This window comes from Chlorocebus sabaeus, chromosome 1 (genome assembly GCF_047675955.1).
Source record: "Chlorocebus sabaeus isolate Y175 chromosome 1, mChlSab1.0.hap1, whole genome shotgun sequence".
In the NCBI taxonomy this organism is placed as follows: domain Eukaryota; kingdom Metazoa; phylum Chordata; class Mammalia; order Primates; family Cercopithecidae; genus Chlorocebus; species Chlorocebus sabaeus.
In genome coordinates this window covers 32,195,368-32,221,921 of record NC_132904.1, presented here as the reverse complement: position 1 = coordinate 32,221,921, position 26,554 = coordinate 32,195,368, and the positions used below count along the sequence as shown (strand labels likewise).

The 26,554-nt window shown below is 36.0% G+C and overlaps 1 protein-coding gene across 1 annotated transcript in view; it reads right to left on the bottom strand.

Annotated features, from left to right (window-relative positions):
* CCDC73 (coiled-coil domain containing 73) overlaps positions 1–26,554 on the bottom strand; it is a 170,649-nt gene that overhangs the window by 22,036 nt on the left and 122,059 nt on the right. Inside the window, exons 11-14 of the mRNA XM_037999541.2 lie at positions 26,240–26,299; positions 25,372–25,476; positions 14,014–14,124; positions 8,108–8,242 (exon numbers count right to left, since the gene is read on the bottom strand). Coding sequence (XP_037855469.2) covers positions 8,108–8,242; positions 14,014–14,124; positions 25,372–25,476; positions 26,240–26,299 — 411 coding nt within the window. The remainder of the gene's footprint in view (positions 1–8,107; positions 8,243–14,013; positions 14,125–25,371; positions 25,477–26,239; positions 26,300–26,554) is intronic.

The following is a 26,554-nucleotide window of genomic DNA, read 5'->3' as shown; positions in this document are numbered from 1 at the left end:
GTTGCTTTAAGTACTTTTCACACTACACTGCAATTACTTTTTAACCTGTTTCTTCTACAAATTGGAAATTCCTTGAAACGCCATGTGTTTTTTACTGTTTTCCTATAATTTTCCACTGTATATGACACAGACAATAGTCAATAAATATTTATTGAATATGTACACAGATAAAATTAATTAAATGAATGTTAGCAAGCACATGTATTAAGAATATCTACTTTATTAAAGACATGTATATTATAAAAATAAAAATATCTGCTTTAAGGACTAATTACAGAGCTCTTTAAAAATAGTATACTTCCCCAGAACGTATATTACATGATTTTTAAAATGTAGATTTCCAGCCATACCAGAGTACTTGACTTGCCTTCCCACTGTAAATAGCTAGAAAACTAGATATAGTGTATGAAACAACAGTTTTCAGACAATGAACTACAAACAGGGAAAACTGTGTTCTCTGAGAGAAAGAGGAAAAAGTGAGATGAACCCTATGATTACTCAGGCTTACTACCTAGACACTTTCTACACCACAGCACAAGGAAGGGGCACTCTTGCAAAGCAAGATGGTCTGAGTTGAGAAGACAGACATCAGAAGTTAAAGAGACTAAACTGGCTGTCATTTGTGAGGCAATGTACTGAAGATGAAGGAGCTACCCAGAAAAAGAGCTCTAGACATCTGCTATTTAATCTGTTGCTGAATATTAAGTGGGACATGTGAGGAGTAAAAGTCCATGAAGACATACAGGGGAGCCACAAGCTGAGCAATTTCCAGAGCTCCCACAGGTCTAGGTAAACTTTGAGTTCCAACAAGCCAGACAGGAACAAACTTACTGAATACCTGGGACATTTTGTAGAGACCCCCAGCAGATCATGCCTTTCTAGCAGGTATGAAGTAGCCATAGAGTTAAGGGCTATTCTAGATGCTTCCATAAGTTTAAAACTAAGCCTCAAAATGATGAAGCTTATCAGCAAGTAACTTAACCTCCTGCGAAACTTTGACATTCTTGAAATAAAGATAGCAAAATCTAGCAATCAGCAATGTAAAATTCAAAATGTTCTAATACAATAAAAAATTTACTAGACAGGTAGAGAAGCAGGAAAATGTTACCTGCTTATGTCACTTTTTATAATGTAATAAAAACAAATACAGAAATGACAGCGCTAATAGAATTAGCAAAGGAACTTTAAAACAGCTATTACAAATGTTCAAGGATTTAAAGGACAATGATACAAACATAATGAAGAGAAAAATTTTAAATCCCAAAAGAAAAAAATGAACCAAATGGAAATTCTAGAGATGAAACTTACAGTAAATAAAATTAAAAACTCACTGAATAGGCTTAATAGCAGATTAGACATTTAAAAAAGAATTATAAATGAACTTCAGGACATAACAACAGAAACAATCCCAACTGAAGCAGAGAGGGAAAAAAAGACTGAAAAAATATGCAACAGAGCCTCAGTAACCTGTGGGACAGTATTAAGCAGTCTAACATGTGTAACTGAAGTCCCAGAAAGCAGACGAAGGGGACAGAAAAATAATAATTGAAGAAATGATCAAAACTTTTCCAAATTTAATGAAAACTATATATAGCAAAGAAATTTAATAAATTCCAAGCAAGATATGCACCAAGAAAACCATACCAAGGTATATCATAATCAAACTACTTGAAAACAGACATGAAGGAAAAATCTTAAAAGCAACCAGAGATATAAAGACACTTACAGAGATGGGTTAGAAATATCAGAATTGTCATAGACCTCTTGCCAGAAGCAATGCAAGGAAAAAAAAATTGGGATGGCATCTTAAAATTAATGAAAGAAAAATTATCCATCTAGAATTTTATATCCAGTGAAAATATTCTTTAAAATTAAGGAGAAATAAACCACCTTTTCAGACAAAAGCTGAGAGAATTCCTTCCAGCAGATATGCACACACACACACACACATTACGTTAAAGAACTACGTTAAAAGGTAGTTCTTCAGGTTGAAGAAATATACCAGGTGGACACATGGATCTAAACAAAGGAATAAAGAGTGACAGAAGAGGTAAAAGTGGTGGTGAATATAAAAGATACTTTATCTCATTTTTAATTTTCTTTATCAGATAATTCTTTGAAATAAATAATATATGGTGAGTTTTATAACATATAGAAGTAAAATGTATGATAACACAAAGGACAGGAAGGAGAAAATGATAATGTAGTATTGTAAGTTTCTTAACTTATCATAAACCTTGGTATAATATTATTGGAAAGTATACATGATAAATTAAACTCTAGAACAAGGATTGGCAAACTACAGTCAAAGGGCCAAATGCAGCCTGCTGCCTGGTTTTTTTTTGGGCGGGGGGTGGTGGGGAGGGAGATGGAGTCTCGCTCTGTTGCCCAGGCTGGAGTGCAGTGGTAGATCTTAGCTCACTGCAACCTCCACCTCCTGGGTTCAAGTGATTCTCCTGCCTCAGCCTCCCAAGTAGCTGAGACCACAGGCGCAAATCACCACACCCGGCTAATTTTCGTATTTTGGTAGAGATGGGGTTTCACCACGTTGGGCAGGCTAGTCTCGAACTCCTCACCTCAAGTGATCCACTTGGCTCAACCTCCCAAAATGCTGAGATTACAAGCATGAGCCACCACACCCAACTGTTTCTGTAAATATAATTTTATTGGTACATAATCATGCCCACTTCTGAATGTACTTAATGCCACTGAACTATACACATAAAAATGGTTAAAATAGCAATGTATACATTTTACTACAATAACAAAATACAATCAATAGTTCTCAAAAAAAGAGAACATTAAATATTTCCTCATGTAAAAATTCAACATAAGAAAAGGAAATATGACTACTCCCATAAAAAAGTAACAAGATGAAAAAAGATATATAATGCAAATGTTAATCGAAAGATGAAATAGCTATATTATTATCAGACAAAACACACCTTAAGACAAGTGATATTACTAGGACAAATATGGATATTTCATAATGATAAAAAGGTCAATCAGGAAATCAGAACAATAATAAATGTGTCATAACAATCATAAATCATATACCTAATAACAGGACTTACAAACACATGAAGCAAAAACTGACTGAACTGAAAAGAGAAAGATAAGTTCACAGTTATGATTAAAGATTTCAACATTCTTCTTCCACTAATTGATAGATTACACACATACACACACAATCTGTAAGGATAGAGCAGACTTGGACAATACCAACCAACTTGACCTAATTGACATTTATAAAACATTCCACCAACCAACAGCAGAACACACATTCTCTTCAACAGCACATGAAATATTCACCAAGGTAGACAATACACTTGGCCAAAAAATAGGTCTCAGTTCATTTAAAAGGATTAAAGTCTTACCTAGAATGTTCCCTGACCAAAACCAAATTAAATTTGAAATCATTAATAGGAAGATATTTGGAATTTTCTCAAATGTTTGGAAATTAAACAACATATTTCCAATGGGTGATACTCATACCTATGGGTCAGAGGAGGCACCACAAAAAAAATCCTAAAATATTTTGAGCCTGGGCAACATGGTGAAACCTCATCAAGAAAGAAAGGAAGGAAAGGAAGGAAAGGAAGGAAAGGAAGGAAGGAAGGAAGGAAGGAAGGAAGGAAGGAAGGAAGGAAGGAAGGAAGGAAGGAAGGAAGGAGGGAGGGAGGGAGGGAGGGAGGGAGGGAGGGAGGGAGGGAAGGAAAGGAGAGACAGAGAGAGGAAGACAGAGAGAAGGTGAGAGAGAAAGAAAAAGAAAGAAAAAGAGAAAGAGAGAAAGGAGGGAAGGAAGGAAAGAGAAAGAAGGAAGGAAAGAAAGAAAGAAAAGAAAGAAAGAGAAAGAAAAGAAAGAAAGAAAGAAAAAGAAAGAGAGAGAGAGAGGGAGGGAGGGAGGGAGGGAAGGAAGGAAGGAAGGAAGGAAGGAAGGAAGGAAGGAAGGAAGGAAGGAAGGAAGGAAGGAAGGAAGGAAGGAAGGAAGGAAGGAAAGAAAGAGGAGGAGAAAGAAGCAAGCTAGCTGGTGTGGTGGTGTGCACCTATAGTCAGGCTGAGGTGGGAGAACTGCTTAGGCCTGGCAGATTGAGGCTGCAGTGAGGTGTGATCACACCACTACACTCCAGCCTGGGTGACAGAGCAAGACCCTGTTTCTCTCTTTCGATAGACATATAGGCAGGCAGGCAGATAGATAGATAGATAGATAGATAGATAGATAGATAGATAGATAGATAGATAGATAGACATAAATGGGGTTTTGCCATGTTGCCCATGCTCAAAATGTTTTAAGATTTCTCTTGTGAGGTCTTCTCTGACCCATGGGTATGAGTATGAGTATGACCCATTGGAAATATGTTGTTAAACTTTCAAAAATTTGAGAATTTTCCAAATATATTTCTGTTAATGACTTCAAATTTAATTTAGTTGTGGTCAGGGAACATTCTAGTTAAGACTTTAATCCTTTTAAATGTACTAAGACTTATATTTTGGCCAAGTGTATTGTCTACCTTGGTGAATATTTCATGTGCTGCTGAAGTGAATGTGTGTTCTGCTGTTGGTTGGTGGAATGTTTATTTTTGTTGTTTGTTTTGTTTGAAACGGAGTCTCACTCTGTAGTCCAAGCTGGGGTGCAGTGGCGCCATCTTGGCTCACTGAAACCTCTACCTCCGAGGCTCAAGCAATTCTCATGCCTTAGCCTCTCAAGTAGCTGGGACTACAGGCGTGTGCCACCATTCCTGGCTAATTTTTTCTGTTTTAACAGAGGTGGGCTTTCGCCATGTTGCCCAGGGTGATCTTGAACTCCTGAGCTCAGGCAATCCACCTGCCTCAGACTCCCAAAGTGCTGGGATTACAGGTGTGAGCCACCGCGCCCAGCCAGTTGGTGGATTGTTTTATAAATGTCAATTAGGTCAAGTTGGTTGGTATTGTCCAAGTCTTCTCTATCCTGACAGACTGTGTGCGTGTGTGTGTGTGTGTGTGTGTGTATGTGTATACTTGTTCTATCAATTAGTGGGAGAAGAATGTGAAAATCTTTAATTATAACTGTGAATTTATCTTTCTCTTTTCAGTTCTGTCAGTTTTTCCTTCATGTTTATATGTGTGTGTGTATGTTGTATATACTTTACTAAAATACATATATATATGTGTGTGTGTGTATATATATAGTTTTTTTAACTGAATGGAAAATGAGAAAACTACATATCATAATTTGTGGGATGGAACCAAAGCAGCACTAAGAGGAAATGTTATAGCTTTAAGTGCTTATATTAGAAAAGAAAAAAGGCAAATAATCTATGTTTCAAGTTTAAGCAGCTAGAAGAAAACCAATTTAAACTCAAAGTAAGCAGAGTAAAGGAAATAAGATAATTAATAGCAAAAATCAGTGAAATAGCAAATAAACATGGCAGAGAAAGGAATGAAACCAAAACCTGTTTTGTTTTTTTGTTTTGTTTTGTTTTTTGTTTTTGTTTTTTCCTGAGACGGAGTCTCACTCTGTCGTCAGGCTGGAGTGCACTGGCATGATCTCGGCTCACTGCAATCTCCGCCTCTCAGGTTCAAGGGATTCCCCTGTCTCAGTCTCCCGAGTGAGCCACTGTACCTGGCCCAAAACCTGATTCTTTGAAAAGGTATCAATAAAACTGAAAACTTCTAACTAAAATGATCAAGAAAAAAAAGAGAGCGAGAGAGAGAAGATATAAATTACCAATACCAAGAATGACAGAGGGACATCAATTTGATCCTAGAAGACTAAATAATAAGAGAATATTATGAGCAACCCTAGCCAATAAATTTGATGACTTATGAAAAGGACAAGTTCTTTGAAAGATAAAAAGTACTCAAACTGGCTCTTTTAGGGGTCCCACAACACCCAAAATCAGTTTCATTAGGAGGACTCATAGGACTCAATATATACCCATACACACAGCTAAGATTTATTATACAGAAATAATACAAAGAAAAACAGGTAAAGAAAAAGGCACATGAGTTGCAGTCTGGAGGAAACCAGACTTCCAAAGGTCATCTTCTAGTAGAGTCACATAAGACAAGCTTAACTCCCTACAGCATTTAATTGTGACAACATATGTGAATTGCTGTCTACCAGGGAAGTTCATTAGAGACTCAGTGCCCAAAGTTTTTTGGGGGAGGGTGCTGTTCATGCAGGTACCCTCTATCTAGCATGTGCCAAAACTCTAGAATCCCAGGAAGAGTTGTTGTTCAAAATAAACCACATTGTTTGTACTAACAGTTTAGGTACAGTGAGCCACTCTTGTCAGGAAATGGTGAGAATCCCCCCAAAATTCAAGTTTCCAGGCATCAGCCAGGGGCCAGCTTTACTAGCTGGACTTTCTAAGTACAGCATTCATAGGGGTGCTATGTTAACTCTTTCCTGCACACCAACATAAGAAGAAATGAGAATCTGAATAGCCCTGTAAATAATTTAAATACTGAATTTGTTATTTAAAATATTCCCACCAAGAAAGTCTACATAGCTCCACTGGTGAATTCAACCTAACATTCAATAAAGAAATCATACCAACTCTACACATTGAAAGGAATATATTCCAACTGAGTTTACTTGACCAGTATTACTCTTGATACAAAAACCAGTTCAAAGATTGCAAAGAAAAAACAAACAAAACTTATAGATCCACATTCCGCATCAATACAAAATCCTTAACAAAACAGTAGCAATTTAAGTCCAGTCATATATAAAAAATATATATATTATGACTAACTCAAGTTTATCCCAGGAATGCAAGAATATTTTAACACCTAGAAATCAATTGATGTAATTATATGAAAAGAATAAGAAAAACAATCATAATAGACACAGAAAAAAGCATTTGACAAAATTTAATGTCCATTCATGATAAAAACTCATTTGTGATAAAAGCTCAGCAAACCAGATATGAAAGGAAACTTTCTCAAACTGATAAAGAGTATAAACAAAAACATATAGCTAAATTGATAAGAAATGGTGAAAGACTAGTCTCCATTTAAGATGAGAAACAAGGCAAGCATGCCCACTCTCACAATTGTTATTCAGCATTAGAGGGTCCTAGCTAGTGCATACATTGAGAAAAAGAAAATGTATACAGAGTTTTAGAAATAAAGTAAAACTGTCTTAAACTTGCAGACAACATGATCATATATTATAGAAACTCCCAAAGTTCAACAAAAACAACTATTATAACAATAACTTAATTTAAGAATGAGGTCAATATACAAAAACCAATTGTACTTCTAAGCTGGGCATGGCAGTTCATCCCTGTAATCCCAGCTACTCAGGAGGCTGAAGTGGGAGGATCACTTGAGCCCAGGAGTTCATGTACAGCCTGGACAACATAGTAAGACCTTGTCTCAAAAAAATGTACTTGTATATATAAGCAATTAACAATTATAAAAATTTTAAATACTGTTTACATTAGGATCCCAAGACAAAATATCTAGGAATAAATTTAACCTAAAATTTCCAAGACCTATATGATAAAAACTATGAAACACTTCTGAGAGACATTTAAAAATATCCAAATAAACGGAAGCTATACCACGTTCATCGACTGGAAGACTCAATGCCAAACAAAACCCCACAGACTTTTAAAACAGCAATTGAGACACTGATTCTAAAAGTGATAAGAAAATATAGGACTTAGAATAGCAAAAAACTGTTTTTGGAAAAAGAACAATATTGAAGGACTTAGCTATGTTTTATAGCTTCTTTAAAAGCTACATTAATAAAGACAGTGTTGTATTGGCTTAAGTATAGACATATAATCAATGGATCATAATAAAGAGTCCAGAAATAGGTCCACACATATTTGATCAACTAATTTTCAAAGAAAGTACTAAGGTACAGTGGGAGAGAAAATAGTATTTTCGACGTATATTTGTGCTGGGACAATTGGAAATTCATATACAAAAATGACCTTCAATCCTTATGTCATGCTGTATACAAAAATTAACTAAAAATGTATTAGAGACCACATGCACATACTCACTTTTTTAAAGTTGAGAAACTTAAAGTATAAAACAGGGAAAAAAATCATAGTGACAGTCTTAATTTCTTTGATAGTCTGTACCCCACAACATACTTAAATTTTACCTGAAACTTTTTGTCTTCCTCAAAAGTTTTTTGATTGCATAATTTGTTATAATGTTCTTGTAACTTAATATGAGTTTCTTTAAGGGATGATAATTCATTTTTAATCTTATTAATTTCTCCATTAAGTTCTTCAGCCTGTTATAAAATGTAACCAGAATAAACAAGTATATCAAGTATATAAACATGTTTTGTCTGAAAATATTTCATTAATGAAAGTTTCAGGAAATAGTCAAAGAATCAAAACAATCACAAAGTCATTATTAATATTAAGAGCTACCATTTATTGGATTGGGCTGACTACTTAATAAGCATAATTGCATACTCATCAAAACGCTGAGGTATTATTATGCCCAATTTACAGGTAAGAAATGTGAGGCTCACAGAAGTTAAGTAACTTGTCCCAGATCAAGCAGATACAAAATGGCAGTGAGGATTTAATTCCAAAGTTAAATCTAAGGACTGTGTCCTTAATGACAACATTAAACTACCTCATCACATAAAACAAATTTATTTAAATTCATTAAAAAAACCCAAAAAATTAAATTCATAAATAAGAACTTATGAGTTTTACATTCTACAAACATTATACTTTCATTGTTTTCTTAAAGTTTAATTTTCTTGTTACAAATTGCATATACAGATTTGAATTCCACTAGATGAATACTAAGCACTAAGTGGTACCATAGAAACTAACATGTCAGCTGGATATTTATATCTATAAATTAGACTTTCACTCCCTATAAAATTTCATAATCTTTATTTTGGGGGAAAGAAGTACTCTCACAGAAGTCTCAAATATGAGACAAGGTAAGTTCCACTGAGGAGAAAAATATCCTTTTGTCATGGAAAGGCATATTTGTGGTTTTATAAAAGTTTTAAAAGTTTCTTATAAAAGTTTCTCTTGAATAGTTTTAAAACTCCTACCACAGTTTCCACCACTGTTTGTAATATTCCTTACTATAAATACTATAATTACTATTCCTAATATTTTTATAATTAATATTCCTCTATAAAGCCCTATACAGAGGCCAGTAGATGTAAACTCATGTTACTTTCTGTTCATTTCACCTATTTTTAATCATCTCTAAATCTATCTCTGCAAGGCATTTCTTCTCCAAGGCTAAACTTTCCATGTGTTCTTTACTCCTTCCTCTCCTATCTCCCTTCATCCTAATTCTTGAAATTTTCTCTTTCCTTCTGCCTCTCACACTACATCAGCATCTTCTCATCAGCCTACGAATATGCTCTACTCATATTCCCAATATTTTTCCTCTTTGACCCAGTTCCTCTGTCCCTCTCACCTTTTTTTTTTTTAAGAGGGAGTCTCGCTGTGTTGCCCAGGCTGGAGTGCAGTGGCGTGATCTTGGCTCATTGCAACCTCCGCCTCCTAGGTTCAAGCGATTCTTCTGCCTCAGCCTCCCGAGCAGCTGGGCTTACAGGCTTGCACCAACACGCCCAGCTAATTTTTGTGTTTTTAGTAGAGATGGAGTTTCACTATGTTGGCCAGGCCGGTCTGGAACTCCTGACCCTGTGATCTGCCCGCCTCAGCCTCCCAAAGTGCTGGGATTACAGGCGTGAGCCACCAAGCCTGGCCCTGTCTTTCTCATTCCTTAAAATAAAGTCTATACTTGCTACTTTCAAATTCTAACCTCCTATCACTCCTTAATAGCCTGACTTCTGCCCTCATTGTTCTACTGTTTTCTCAAGCATCACCTGAAAATTAGCAAAAGGATTTTTTCCAAGTCTCACACCATTTAACAGCTCTGTAACATTTGACCATGTTGACTACTCTGTTCTTGAAACAGCTTCCTTTCTTGACTTCCATGCTAGTACTCTCTCTTTATCCTCCTACCTTTCTTACTGGCTCCCTCTCCCCTCCTGCCCCCAAACACACACATACACACATACACACACACACCCCTCTCCTCTGTCTCTCTCTCTCTCTCTCTCTCACACACACACACACACACCACTCACAAAATGTTGGCTTTTCCCAAGGTTCTTTCTTCTTTTGTCTTGGCTCCTGGGAGAAGAAACCCAAGGTTCTTTCTTCTTAAGCAGTCTTCCTTCAAGTGTTCCATTCTTTCCACAGGTTATCTTATTTCACCTATAACTTCAAATTTCACCTTTATGCTAATAAATCTTAAATCTATATCTCCTCCCCAACCTCTCTCCTAAGATTAGATTCACATCTCCAAATGGATAGTATGCACTTCAAGCTAGATGTCGTGAAAGCACCATAAATTCTACAGTTCTCAAATTAAACTCATTATTTTCATCCACCAAATCTGCTTCTCCTTTTACATTCCTTAAGCTAGTTAATGATATTATCATTCTATGAGTTATACTAACCTCAGAATCACATTTGATGTCTATTCCTCTCCCAGTACCCATTATATATAAAATGTCACTAACCATGCCAAGTCTACTTCCAAAATTCATCCTACCTCTATCCCTCTTTATTGTTCTATTGTCCTAATTCACACGATTAGATTCACATAATCGTGATAGGTTCACGATTAGATTATTACAACATTCTTCTTATTGCTTTCTTTCCATACAGCCATCCTCCATATTGTTATAAGAATTATTTTTCTAAAACACAATCTGCCTGTGTCACTTATCTGTTTTAAACCCTTCAATGGCTTCCCATTACTTAAATTCTAATCTCCTAGTAAGGAACTCTTCAAAAGTTGATCTCAATCTATATTTCAATGTCACATTCCACACATCCCATTTTTAATTCAGAGCAGACTATTCATGGTCCTTGAAAATGGACTTTCATGGCTCCATGATTGTTCTATTCTTTCTTAAATGAAATGCCAACAGGATGGAATGGGAAGGGTGGAGATGGGTACCTTTTGCTTAAATCCCATTTCATGGGCCGGGCGCAGTGGCTCATGCCTGTAATCCTAGCACTTTGGTAGGCCAAGGCAAGTGGGTTGCCTGAGCTCAGGAGTTCGAGACCAGCTACTGGGCAACACAGTGAAACCCCACCTCTACTAAAATACAAAAAGTTAGCCAGGTGTGGTAGCATGCGCCTGTAGTCCCAGGTACTCGGGAGGCTGAGGCAGGAGAACTGTTTGAACCCGGGAGGTGAAGCTTGCAGTGAGTCGAGATGGTGCCACTGCACTCCAGCCTGGGCGACAGAGTGAGACTCCATCTCCCCCACAATCCCCCCAAAAAAATCCTATTTCACTTTTCAAGGCCAAATTACAGTCATCTTTCCTCTAAAACTTTCTCAAGCCCAGCTAAAGAAAAATGATTTATTTTGTGCTTTCATAGTACTTTGTTAATAATACTAAAAAGTACCTTGCACTATTGTGATTAATTACGTAGTTATCTGTCCCTGCAGAGTGTAAGCTCTTTGATAATCCTTGTATTTTAGGCATCTTTGAAAACCCAGTGCCTAGAATAGTGCCTAACACATAGTACATGCTCCATAAGTGTTGTGAATTGAGTTCTTTTTTTCCTTTTTTTTCTTTTTTTTTGAGACAGAATCTCACTCTGTTGCCTAGGCTGGAGTGCAGTGGCGCAATGTTGGCTCACTGCAACCTCTGCCTCCTGGGTTCAAGCAATTCTCTGCCTCAGCCTACCAAGTAGCTGGGATTACAGGCGCCCGCCACCACACCCGGCTAATTTCTGTATTTTTAGTAGAGACGGGGTTTCATCATCCTGCCCAGGCTTGTCTTGAACTCCTGACCTCAGGTGATCCATCCGCCTTGGCCTCCCAAAGTGGTGGAATTACAGGCATGAGCCACCAAGCCTGGCTGAATTTAATTCTTTTTGTGACCTCCCTTCCCCTAATTTCTGAACATTCTCACTTATTGTCTTTTTGTCTCTGTAACAACCATTGGTTATATATCTAGTCAAAATAAAAAGATACACAAAACATTGTTATTTTTAATATTTCAATGAATTTTAAATATACTATCTAATAATATGGAAGTTTTATTAGCATAGTATTTTCTTTCACTGTTTATTTTTTTGAATGACCAAATATGAAACAGCAGTTTATATGATTCCAATTTATTTTTATCAGTATCTTTGTTTTTTTAACCTATCTTGATCCAATCTCAGTAGCCACACTACTATTGTCCTTCACTCAAGAATGGTGAAAAACTTACAGATAGAAATACAATTAAAAAGTAAATGTGATCTCTCGCTGAAGAAAACTCTTACAGAACCAAGGCAGCTTTTTCTTACTTATCTATATTCTGTTGAGTACAAAAGTACAATGGAAGCAAAATGATTGCAGAACTTAGAAATTCTAAGATGAAATCAACTTTATCCACATTTATAGATTGAGGCCTCACCAGTGAAACTGTTTATTTTTTCTTAATAGTTTTCTTTTTTTCTTGGGAGAGGAGCATGGTTGTAGTCTCAGAGAAAATGAACGTTTAATTTTCTTAGCTAAACTGATCTTTTTTTGTTTTGTTTTGTTTTGCAAGTTTGGCATATTTAAGTTTATATTTCCTTTTCACTTAAACAGTTTTCCTATCACGAGGTCAGGAGATCGAGACCATCCTGGCTAACACGGTGAAACCCCGTCTCTACTAAGAAATACAAAAAACCAGCCGGGCGAGGTGGCGGGCGCCTGTAGTCCCAGCTACTAGGGAGGCTGAGGCCGGAGAATGGCGTGAACCCGGGAGGCGGAGCTTGCAGTGAGCTGAGATCCGGCCACTGCACTCCAGCCTGGGCTACAGAGCGAGACTCCGTCTCAAAAAAAAACCAAAAAAAACAGTTTTCCTTATTCTGATAGCACCATTTCCATGGGCTTTTAAACATTGGGGATGAAAAGAAGGTACAGGGATAAAATGTAGATTAACTGATGCTAAAATGAACATTATTATGCTTGTTGCTTAATGATAAACTGTACTAGTATACCAATTAAGGATTTTTTAGTATTCTGATACAATTAAATACAAAATTTTTCTTAGATTTAAGTAAAACTTATCAAAACCATCAGTGAAGACTTAATCTCTCCAAACTATAAATTAAGAAAACATGTTAGTTCCAAAAGAATCAAATCAAGAGTTACTTAGGTAATAATTTGAATCAAACAAAATAATCTACAGGAAATATTATCAAGCTGGTATTTAGATATCCATTACTATAATATGTTGTATAGTATAATTAGCACAACAGTCTAAAACATAATCATACTTTTCCAAAATATAGCTTCATAAACTCATAGTGACTTTCTACTCTGTCATTTATTTAAAACAAATTTTAAATGCTATGAAAATTGATATTAGCATGGAATAATCAGTTTTGGGGTCTACCAATATTTAAAGTGAAACTTTATATTTCATAACTTGAATTTACCTCATTTTACACTATTATCTACTTTGCTGAATTAAAATTTATTATAAAATAAACAAATGTGATTTAAGGAAATAGCCATGTTTAGAACATATAAACTCTTATGATATGTTGTCAATATGATAAAATGGTAATACTATAGCAATCAACTACTGCACACATGTTCTAAACATGGCTGTAATATAGCTCAACAAAACTGCTGAGAAAAGCAAAAGAGATCAGTTAATGATAGTATAATTATTTATTTTAATCACTTACTAAAATACTATGCAATGGTTTTATGAAAAAGTAAATTAATTTTTCTTTGTCACATATGGGAGCTCAAATTATATATATATATGCATGCATATATACACAAACATGTATTCCTGTGGTCTTCCATGCATAAAAACATTACAGGGAATTTCATTAAGTTTAGCTTTTAAAAAGCATTCACCTTTTTGGAAATATGAGACCAAGAAAAAAATGTGTCTGATTTTAGTCCTCTAATATTTTTGCAATATTTTCTTAGCATTTATAGTTATTTTAAATGTCTAAAACTATTTAAAATATTTTAATATTTTACTATTTAATAAACGTACATGTCTTTTCCAAGTTCCTAGTGCTTTTTCATGCTCGTTTTGAAGATTAAGAAACTTTTCTTCATTTTCTTTTACCTTCTCCCTTTGCAGCTCATTATCTCTTTCAAGGGTCTGCAATAAAATTAATTATCCAAAAAATAATCAATACCACATTAATGAATTTTGATGTGTTTTATGTTGCTTGGACCTTTGCTTCTAACATGCTGAAAGTGCCATACAGATCAGTGATAATGTGCTATCTCAACAATAATTTTCATAAATTAATGGAAAGGTGCTTATAGTTTAGCTAACAGAAAATAGGGGGAGGTTATGATAAAGAAATGGCTATAAAAGGGTATAAAAACATTGCCATTATTCAGTTTCACTGCATAAGTTTTAATGTGCTGAAAAAGTAATATAAAGTACAGCACTGAAAAGTATGAAATGTAGCACAATCCAGCCTAATTCTACTAAAGAAATTTAACTACCATAGAACATTTTTTCCACTATCTGTTTATTTTAGAAATTAACTGGCTAGAAAACTCTTAAATACAATTTTCATTTTAATTTCAAATTAATACTTTTTAAGCATAACTTAAATATTTACCATATTAACTTAATTACTTCATTGAACTAACATAACAGAATCACTACCACACTCTCCCTCCCACAAAATAAACTTATAGAGTAAAAATACTACCACGTGTTTTATAAGACTAGGTTTTTAAAGCTAGTAAATCAGTGTCATCAATATTATTTGGTTTTTCCAATGTCTGCTGATAATCCAAGTAAATTTCTATAAAAAGATAAACAGTGATAGAACTCCTACCTACATGCCTAATACATCTGGAATCTTTAAGTTGTTTACAGAGCTATGTACATTCAGGTGAAAAATGTCAAGCCACACAAAAGGATTTTTTTTTTTAAAAAAGTAAAGTTATTCTCTCAGTTTTCCCCCCAGAAGTAACCACTTTAGTAGTTTCTTTTATATCTTTCCAGAAATTGCCTATATAACCATAAAAGTATGTAAAAATACATATATATTTTTAAATACAGATGAGACCATATCATACACTGTTCTGTCATCTGCTTTTCTTTTTAAAAAAAGTCTTGCTTACTTTCCGTATTACATATATAAATCCATCTCATATGAATTCCATATTATTCATAGTACTCTAGAGAATTCTCAGTTACATCTAGAGTATCAATATGCAAAGATAAATTATGTAAAATTATGGCAACATATCTAATATGTTCTGATAATTCCATCATTAGGTGATTTTGTCACTGTATGAAGGTCATAGAGTGTACTTACACAAACCTAGATGGTATAGCCTACTATACACGTAGGCTATATGGCATAGCTTATTGCTCCTATGCTACGAACCTGTACAGCATCTTTCTGCACTGAGTAGTGTAGGCAATTGTAACACAATAGTATTTTTATAACTAAGGCTATCTAAATATAGAAAAGGTACAGGAAAAATGAGGTATAAAAGATTAAAAATGGTACACATGTAACTATATAAGGTACTTACCATGAATGCTGCTTTGGGTGAGTTAGTGAGGGAATGGCCAGCGAATGTGAAGGCCTAGGACATTATTACTCACCAACACAGGCCTAATAAACACTGTATACTTAGGCTACAATAAATTTTTTTTAATTTTTTCTTTCTTCAATAATAAATCAAGCTTAGCTGACTTGATAAACTTTTTTTTAAACTTTTTGACTCTTTTGAAATAACACTTAGCTTAAAACACACAGATTGTATAGCTGTACAAAAATATTTTCTTTCTTTATATTCTTATTCTATAAACTTTCTTTCTATTTTTTAATTTTTTTTTTTTTTTTTGAGATGGAGTCTTGCTCTGTTGCCCAGGCTGGAGTGCAGTGGCACAATCTTGGCTCACTGCAAGCTCCACCTCCTGGGTTCATGCCATTCTCCTGCCTCAGCCTCCTGTGTAGCTGGGAATACAGGCACCTGCCACCACGCCTGACTAATTTTTTATGTTTTTAGTAGAGACGGGGTTTCACCGTGTTAGCCATGATGGTCTCGATCTCCTGACCTTGTGATCCGCCCGCCTTGGCCTCCCAAAGTTCTGGGATTACAGGTGTGAGCCACCACTCCCGGCCTCTATTTTTAAATTTTTACATTTTTCCTTTTTAAACATTTTGGTCAAAAACTAAGACACATCATCACAGCAGTATTCACAATAGCAAATACTTAGAATCAACCTAAATGCTCATTAACAGTAGACTGTACCACATTTTCTTTCTCTACATCCATACACCATGGAATATGACACAACCATAAAAAGAATGAGATCATGTCCTTTGCAGCAACATGGATAGAGCTATTATCCTAAGAAAACTAACACAGGAACAGAAAACCAAATACCACATGTTCTCACTTATAAGTGGGAGCTAAACGTTGAGCACATATAGACACAAAGAAGGGAACAATGGACACTGTGGCCTACTTGAGGGTGGAAGGAGATCAAAAAACTACCAATCAGGTACTATACTTATTATCTGGGTGACGAAATAATCTGTACACCAAACCTATGTGACACTCAATTTACCTATGTAACAAACCTGCACATGTACCTCTGAACCTAAAATAAAAGTTAAAAATACATACACGTAACATAAAATTTACCAGTTTAACCATTTTTAGGTGTATAAGTCAGGGGCACTGAGTATATTCACAATGTCATGCAACTATCACCACTATCCATGTTCAGAACTTTCTCATCATCTCAAATAGAAATTCTGTATCCATTAAACAGGAGTTCCCATTTCCCCTCCCCAATTGTTCGTTTTAACAAATACATATGTCATGTAACTCCCAGAAGATATAGAGAGCAGTTTTATTACTCCCAAAAGTTCCCTTGGGCCACTTTGCAGCACCCCTATTCTTCACTGCCCATCAATAATCTGTTTTCTGTCTCTCTAATTGTGGCTTTTGTCAAATGTCCTATAAATGGAATCACGGAACAACACTGTATGTAGCCTTTTGAGTCTGGTTTCATTTACTTAGCAAAATGCATTTGAGATTCATCCGTTTTGTTGTGTGAATCAGTAGTTGGTTCTCTTTTACCACTGAGTAGTCTGTTGTATGGATGCACCATAGTTTGTTTATACATTCACCTCTGGGTTGAACATTTGTGCTGTTTCTAGTTTTTAATGAGTATTAATAAAACCACTGTAAATATTATTTTAAAAAACTAACACACAAACACACACATTAGCCTAGGCCTACACACAGAGTCAGGATTATCAATATTAACTGTCTTCCACCTCTACATATTTTCCCTCTGGAAAGTCTTCAGGGGCAGTAATACCCATAGAACTATCATCTCCTATCATAATACTCCCTTTTCTGGAATGCTTCCTGAAGGACCTGCCTGAGGCTGTTTCACAGTTAACTTTTGGTTTTTTTTTTTTTTTGGAGATGAAGTCGCTTGGCTGCCCAGGCTGGGTTGCAATGGCGCGATCTCGGCTCACTGCAACCTCCATCTCACAGGTTCAAACGATTCTCCTGCCTCAGCCCCCTGAGTAGCTGGGATTACAGGTGCGTACCACCACACCGGCTAATTTTTGTATTTTTAGTAGAGATGGGGTTTCACCATGTTGGTCAGGCTGGTCTCAAATTCTAGACCTCGTGATCCGCCCACCTCGGCCTCCCAAAGTGCTGGGATTACTTAATAGGCATGAGCCACCATGCCTGGCCAACTTTTTTTTTAACAAATAGAAGGAGTAAACTAAAATAATGATAAGAAGTATAGTATAGTAAATACATAAACCAGTAACATAGTCATTATTATCATTATCAAGTATTATGTATTATATATAATTGTATGTACTACACTTTTATATGACTGACAGTGCAGCAAGTTTGTTTATACCAGCATTACCAACAAACATGTGAGTAATGTGTTGTGCTATGACAATATGATGGCTATGATGTTAGCAGATAGGAATTTTTATTTCCATTATAATCTTGTGGGGCCACCATCTTATATGCGGTCTGTCATTGACCAAAACATTGTCATGTGGTGCATAACTATAAAACAGAGTAGTTTCTAAACATTTATAGTGTGTATAATAGATGCTTAGTACTTTAACATTCTAACAAATTTTTTTATTGATAACATACTGTATTTTAGAAGATAAATAGAACTTTAGAGAAGACATGGGAGAATAAACCACAGTCTCTATCCTAGTAATAATAAATGACCAAGAACATCATGCTCTTAAAACAGTGCACTAGCAATGTCAATCATTTCTTGTCTGCACCCAATAACTCCATCTAAAGGAAACTGCCTACTTCAGGTATTCTCTCGATTTCAGTTTTTTGGAGACATCCATCCTTCCATTACAATTTTGACCTACTTCTCTCTGTCAGCTGTACAAATTAGGTTATCTCTGAGAATGCCCTTTTTCAGTTCTTTCATGAGTCTCCTGTTTCCCAGATCTCATAGTTTCCTTTCTTGGTTTACTCCCTTGTCTTGGTAGAGCAAACATTCTATTACTTCTTGATAAAGGAGGCATAGGGTGGTAAATGCTTTGAGACCCTATATGTCTGAAGATGTCTTGATTCTACCAATACTTGGCAATTTGTTTGGCTAAATACGGTACAACTCTGCTTTGGAAATCAATTTTTTCCCAACATCTGAAGGCATGGTTCAATTGTCTTCTACTTTCCATTGTTGCCACTGAGAAGTCTGAAACCTTATGTTACCATTCTCATTCTTAACCCCTGTATATGACCTACTTTCTTGTACAGTTTTAGAATATTTTCTTTATGTGTTGTACAAAATTTCATAATGATACACATTGGTACTGAGCAAGACAAACTTACATCTGTGAGGCCTAGATAACTTTTTTGTATTAATTCTTTGGTCATTTCCTTTCCCTCTATTTTATCTCTTCTCTCTCTGACACTCACCAGACATCTTGAACTGACTCCCCAGTTTCCTTTCCCGTTTTCCATCTTGTTGTCTTTTGGGTCTACTTTTTAGAAGACAATATTATCCTCCAACCTTTCCTTTGCACTTTTTATGTCTGCTAATATATTCATCTGAAGGGGTCTCTTTTATTCTCTAAAAGTTTCTTTATAAACTCAAAATTCTTATTTTGTAGATTAACATGTTCCCTTTAACTAAATATACTTTCTTAGTTTCTACAAGGTTTTTTCATTATCCTATTTGTTTTGTCAGTTTTTCATATTGGAGGCTGTATTAGGTTGTTCTTGCATTGCTAAAGAAATACTTGAGACTGGGTAATTTATAAGAAAAGAAGTTTAATTGGCCCATGGTTCTGCAGGCTGTACAGGAAGCATAGCACTGGCATCTGCTTCTGGCGAGGCCTAAGGAAGCTTTTACTTGTGGTGGAAGGTGAAGTGGGAGCTTGCATATCACATGGTGAAAGCAGGAGCAAGAGCGAGGCAGGCAGGTGCCACACACTTTTAAACAACCAGATCTCGTGAAAATGAGATCATTCACTATCCTCATTCACTATCCTGAGGACAGCACCAAGCCATGAGGAATACGCCTCCATGACCCACACACCTCCCACCAGGCCCCACCTCCAACATTGGGGATTACATCTCAACATGAGATTTGGGCGGATAAATATCTAAGCCATATCAGAGGCTTTCTCCAAATGTCCAGTAATCCTTAACTACTTATTCATATTTTAAAATGAGGTATTAAAATACCAGCTGAAAGTTTTGTCAAATGGTAGGTTTCACTGTGGATGGATCTGGCTGAGCTATTTCACTGGGAAAGCTTAACTGTATCAGTTAGTCTTTTCTTTTGGGCAGATTAGTTTCCCCTGAAAGGAATCTTCCATTTTTCTGCTGGCGAATTAGGCTAGCTGCCCTCTAAATGAGGATACTGGGCTGGAAGGTCTCACCATTCAGAATTCAGACTTTCCAACCTGTTGTCAATATCATACTCTTAGTAGTAAACTGATAAACTAGCTCTCAAAAAATAAAAAATAAAAAAGCCTGATTTGAAGCATTTGCCATTTTTCATTCATGTTAAATATTCACATCATAGTTAATTTCAAACTACCATTGGTTTAACAACCAGTTCACAAAATTCCTTAATATCTAACAACCAGCTCCCGCTGGCAAAAGCTGGCTCCAGCAAACCACTAGATCCCCTTCCCCCCAAACCTCAGCTGTCCCTCAGATTCTACAACAGAAACCTCCAATCTTCTGCAAAGTAGGAGAGGAGCAGTGTCTACTTGTGCAGGGTGGGAAAGAGAATATGGGGTTGCAATGGCTTCTTACATAGATCTAGTTTCTGGCTTCAGTTGTGATACTTGCAAATCCTGACCATTTCTGCATCTTTGATTTCATTTCTACTTCTCTTGTGCTAAGTAAATTACCATTGTCCGTCTGGTTCCCACTTTTTAGTACTATTACTGTTTCCTCCCCATTTCCTTGTCCTTGTGGATATATTAGTGTCATTTTATTGCAGTTTCAAAAATACGTAATGTGGGGTTAAACATGTTTAACTAGAAGTCCTGACCAGGCAATATCTAAACTCGGAAAGACTATGAGTTTATTCATGTTCATCTTTCATTCATTAAGAAAATTTAGTTTAAAATTTAAAATTTAATGAGCTCCTATGATGTGCCAGACACTGTTTTAGGCTTTTGTGCTACATCAGTGGAAATGTTGCTGTCCTTATGGAGTATACATATGTGTGTGTGTGTATATGTGTGTGTGTGTGTGTGTGTGTGTGTATATATATATATATATTTTTTTTTTTTTTTGAGACAGAGCTTCACTCTTGTTGCCCAGGCTGGAGTGCAATGGTGCAATCTCAGCTCACTGCAACCTCCGCCTCCCGGGTTCAAGCAATTCTCCTGCCTCAGGCTCCTGAGTAGCTGGGATTACCGGCATATGCCATGATGCCCATCTAATTTTGTATTTTTAAGTAGAGACGGTGTTTCACAATGTTGATCAGACTGGTCTCAAATTCCTGACCTCAGGTGATCCACCCACCTCGGCCTCCCAAAGTGCTGAGATTACAGGTGTGAGCCACTGCGCTGGGCCATGGAGTTTATATTCTATCAGGGATTGTTTCCTGGCCTTGTGGCTATATTCCTATATTCTATTAGGAAATTATTTGGAATATTTTGCATCTGGATAACAGAGAGAGCTGATCTAGTAATTTTGTTAGATCAGCTATATTAAGACCACAACTCCTAACTTGCCCCTTCATGAGCTCTAAGTCCAGTACTTATGTACCGTTGAATTCTACAGAGTCTAGGGTAGTCATAAATATACAGTTATGTGTTTCTCTGAGTTAATGGCGACTGTCAATATAATTCCAGGATCTTTCGACTATGACTACCAATAACTTAGATAATCCAAATGCCTCTCTTTTGAAAACCATCTCTGAAAAAAAATGGATATTGTGAAAATTCAAAGTGAAACCATTTGCTAATGCTTTAATCTTCCAAAAACTAACTAAATGATCCTAGTTAATACTATGAAAAAATACTATGGAAAAAAATAAGTAAATTATTCTTGTTAATACTATGACTATAGGAACATAACTATGTGTATAACTGGACTAATCTATAACTAAATCACAATAGAAAATATTTCCTATCATGAGAATTTAGCTTTCTGTGCTCTAAATTTTACTACTAGAAAAGTAAGACAGATGACAGCATGATTGCAGAGCACTGAAAAACAGTTGGCCATTATCAAGAGTAATGATCCCTTTTAGTACAGGTGGAATGAGAATGCTCCTCAAGAAAACACTTGAGATATCTATGCAGCATAATCCTCAGCAACAGTTCAATATCAATATTTTGTTACGCTATATTTCAGTGGTTCTCAGATATCAGTCTGCCGACAATATCCATGACAAAATATTCACTAGTCCAAGGCAAAAAATGTCAATATAAGGTCATCAAATGTCTTTTCTTATAAAGGACTATCCTTTATTCTGAGATTATATCCTTAATATATGTTTGATGTTAAAATGTTCTCTTTCATAAAATGATAGTAATGATAGATCGTATTGTTTGTATTCTTAATATCTTTACTTATCAAAATAAAAAGCTGACAATTCTATTCTATTTTTGACAATACTTTAAAATTTTAGTTTACAAAATCTAGCTTCTCTATGCACTATCAAGGTTCAGGTAATACTTGTGGCAGTTAAAGAGAAAGGCATTTGAGGGAAATAGAGAGAGGCATTTGATTATCTAATGATTGGTAGTCATAGTCAAAAGATCCTAGAATTACATTTATAGTCACCATTAACTCAGAGAAACACATAACTATATATAGGCTCTGTAGAATTCAGCAGTATGTACATACTGGACTTAGAGCTCATGAAGAGGCAAGTTACGAGTTATGATCTTAGTATAACTGATCTAACAAAATTGCTAGATAAGCTCTCATAGATCTAGGAAAAATAACTTAACAGTATGTTGTAGAAATAGTGCTGGATTAGAATCACAACAGATTTAATCCTAATTTTATCACTAATTTTGAGGCTTTGAACCACACTGCCTACATTTTCTGGGTCTCTCTTTTCATTAAACAAAATGGTTGGATTAGATGATCGTTAATATTTTGTTTGGCCTAAAAATCTATGTTTCAACTCATTTATTTGGATTAGAAGATGCTCTTGGTAACAGCTATTCATAAAGAACCTAGTTAAATTATATCATATGTTGCTTGGGAGAAGGTTCAACACATTAGAGAAATAGTTCCAGTTATCTAACTACAGAGTGGGCAGGGGAGATGGGAGGTGAGTACTTGCTAACAGCTGGACTTTCAGAGAAACTTTTTTTGCTAGTCTTATATTGGAATAGGTGAACGGATTAAAAGAAGGGAGAGGTCTGACGATAGGATACCACCCCTCCCTCCCTCTTCTATAGTATTTGGGACACATAAGAGAAATAAGGAAGGCAAAACTTTCGTTACATGATAAGCCATAGAACATCAATGGTGAGGAGATATTAATAAATTTTGCATTGCTGAGGTTCAATTTGGTTCCATTCAATGATAGACTCTGCATAATTTGTTGGGCCTGGTACAAAATGAAAAACACAGGGAAAAAAGTGCTACTAAAGGTACTAAAATATAAAACTTTTTCCCTTCTTTGCAGCCCCTCTCTCTCTTTCAATTTGTCATGGTGCTTTTTATTTTCTATTTAATATCATGATCCCCTAGGCTTGGGGATACTCACCAGGCAAATGCAGACCCTCATAACGTGCCTAAGGGCCTCATCACACAACTCAGCATGACTGAGAGCCAACAGCTACCAGGTTCCCTGTCCTGCCAGCGGCTAGACCCATCTACTATGTCTTGGACATGGGTGGGGAAGTGAATTCTTCCCTTCCCATGGGCCCTTCACTCCAACCCATGGCAAATGGGTGACTCTCAAGAGACTGCAACTGCCAGGAGGTATGCACTCAGTACCTGGACTGGGGATTCATCCTCCCTGCACACTCCCACCAAGTCACCTGCCTAATATTTTAAGGCACTGCCAACCTGCAACAAAGACAACTGTTGTTATGCCTTACCCCAAAATACTGTGGGGCATAGGCACCCCACCTAGGCCCTCCCCACCTTCACCTACACCCTAACCAAAGAGTGAAGGTCAACAGTAGAACACAGACCTTTCCCCGCAAATGTGACCCAATCAAACTACACCAGTGGCAGGACAGGAACCAGGAGTAGGAGGCAAAGCAGGATGTAGGTCCCCAGAGGGTGGAAGAGCCAGCAGCCAAGAACCAGTACTGAGAGGTAGTGGAGACAATACCTGAGCTGAAGATCTAAGCCCCTAGCACATGCTTCATTACCATTAGACTTCATTTACAAAATGTAAATTCAAAATAAAATCTTCAAGACAGTGACCATGAAACATTAAACCTGAAGCAGGAGGCCCTTCTGAGTCTGGATCCCTATGATGCCAGTGCACTGGTCACATACTCATGAAACTGGCCCTGGCCTTGACTGATGGTAGTTTTTATGCGGGAGGTAATTGTAGTTTTCATGGGAAATGTTCAGCTTTACTCCGAACACCTTCAGAAGGATAGAAGTATCTTCTACTGGCCACCCCAGTGGAACATACCCCCAACCCCTTTTCTGAATTGGACATCCCATCACTTGGCCCAGTGGCATACAGGGCAGTTCCTGCTCCTCCACTAATCTCCATGGTTCCTTCATGTTAAGCCAAATAACCACTAAGGTTTTTAAAGAATAATACACTTCAAGCTCCATTGGCACAGATTACTCTAAAGACTTTTCTTTTTGAAACTTGTAGACCAAAACTGGGCATCAGTTGATATGTTCTTGGCGAACTTCCAAACTTCAAGAAACATATGCCTAGCTAGCTGTGGTGGTGGGCACCTGTAATCCCAGCTACTCGGGAGCTGAGGCAGGAGAATCACTTGAACCCAGGAGGTGGAGGTTGCAGTAAACCAAGATCATGCCACTGCACTCCAGCTTGGGTGACAGAGTAAGACTCCATTTCAAAAAAAAAAAAAAAAAAGAAAGAAAGAAAGAAAAGAAAAGAAAACAGAAAACAAAACAAAACAAAAGAAACATATGCCAACCGCTTCCACATGAGCTTATCACATTTTACTCTACTGGTAACACTAGAGTGGACCTTCACCTTTCAACAGCATTTCAAGCATCTAGCCAGGGAACAAATGGCAGTCTCCCCTTCTTGTATCTCAATCCCTACAAGAGATTTTCTTGTACATTTCTTCATTTAGCTTCATAAGGGGAAATGCACCGGCCTCTGCTAGGGATGTAAGAGAAAAAGCCTCTCTTTTTGAACCCTGCACTCCCAAATTATCAATGGCCAACAATGTCTTCTCCTTCCCAGTCATTTTCTTATATATATTGGAAAGAGGATGATGAGGTGATTATTGTGGTAACCGTGCCAATTTTATCATTTTCCTGTGAAGAGAGATCTACCCCAAACTTCTGAGAGCTGGCTGAATGCTCTCTTAAACTGCAGTTGACACTTTTGCCTTTTATTTTCAGTGTTGGATTGTGACCACAATTCTAAGGAAAAAAAAAAATCCTATTCATTCTGTTGTAACAGAGTGGATTTTTCACTTTGTAAAATGAAGTTGGATACTTGATAAAATTTAACATTTCACTAGTGACATAAATGTTGAATAATATATGTTCATTACTTTAGACACTGAAAACAAGTTGATGAAGGAAGTCAATATCTTACCCCTAGAATTCAAAATAATTTCAATAAAACTGGACAGAAGAATAAACTAAACAGGGGAAGTTAATTAGATGAAAATATACTAAAACACAGATAGATAGATACATAGATAGATAGATAGATAGATAGATAGATAGATAGAACCTGATTATTTTCTTTTAGCATCTTCAATTCTGCCTCCATTTCAGTATTAGCTTGAATTTGTTGCTGAAGTAACTGCTGCATATGTTGGAAAGAAATGATGATATCCTTTGAAAATACACAAATATGATATATCAATTTAAAAGTTTTAAGATAGTAGGTGTGTTTCTAAGCTCATTCTTCACATACAGTTTCTAGTTTCCTAACTCATTGTATTTATAGTTTAATTTCAATACTTTATATTAAACTAATGACACATCTAATGGTATCTAAAATAATTTCTATTACATTATTTCCAAGAGTCCCTCAAATAATTAACAAAGTTTTTTGGAATAAACTGTGGATTCTAAGACACATGTGAATAATTCAAAACTAAAATAAACATTTGTTGGCTACCAACCCCCCAACAGTAAACATATCACTACTAAAATGTCATATGAGGTATAATATTATAAAATGTCATAATGGGCTAGGGTGTCATGGCATACATTCAGAGTCAAATGGAGGAAAAGCAGAAGAGAAAAAAGAAACAAGAGGAATATTCTTTCACACATCTTTTAAAAAATGGAATAATTATAAGCATCAAATAGACAAATGAGAATATAATGTCCTGAAAAAATATGCACTACACATAAATAAACTTCAATAATTATCTGTTAGGGTATCACTGGTCTAATCTATCAAGGAAAAAATTAAGGTATTTTTAATGAAAGTATATTGAGACTGATTTTTAAAAGTATACACATGTATATTTAATACACATTAACTGAGTGCCTACTATGTGCTATGCATGATCTACTGAATTTATTTTTCACATTTTATCCGATTTTTAGAATATTTACTGACTTCCAAATGTCTTATGATTGCTTACCTGTTTTTCTTCTTGAATACGTGTAATCTCTTCATTAATCTTCTCATTTAATTCCAGTTCCTTTAAAATTTGAATAGTTTTAAAGTTATGATAGAAAATTCAGCAAATTCTACATTCAATTCAGTACTAAACAAACTTTGGAGTGTGATGACCTATTACTACCCCCAGAGTACCCACATTTTTTTCGTTTGTTTGTTTTGAGACTGTGTCTTGCTCTATCACCCAGTCTGGAGTGCAGTGGTGTGATCTTGGTTCACTGCAACCTCTTCCTCCCAAGTTCAAGTGGATTCTCATGCCTCAGCCTCCCAAGTAGCT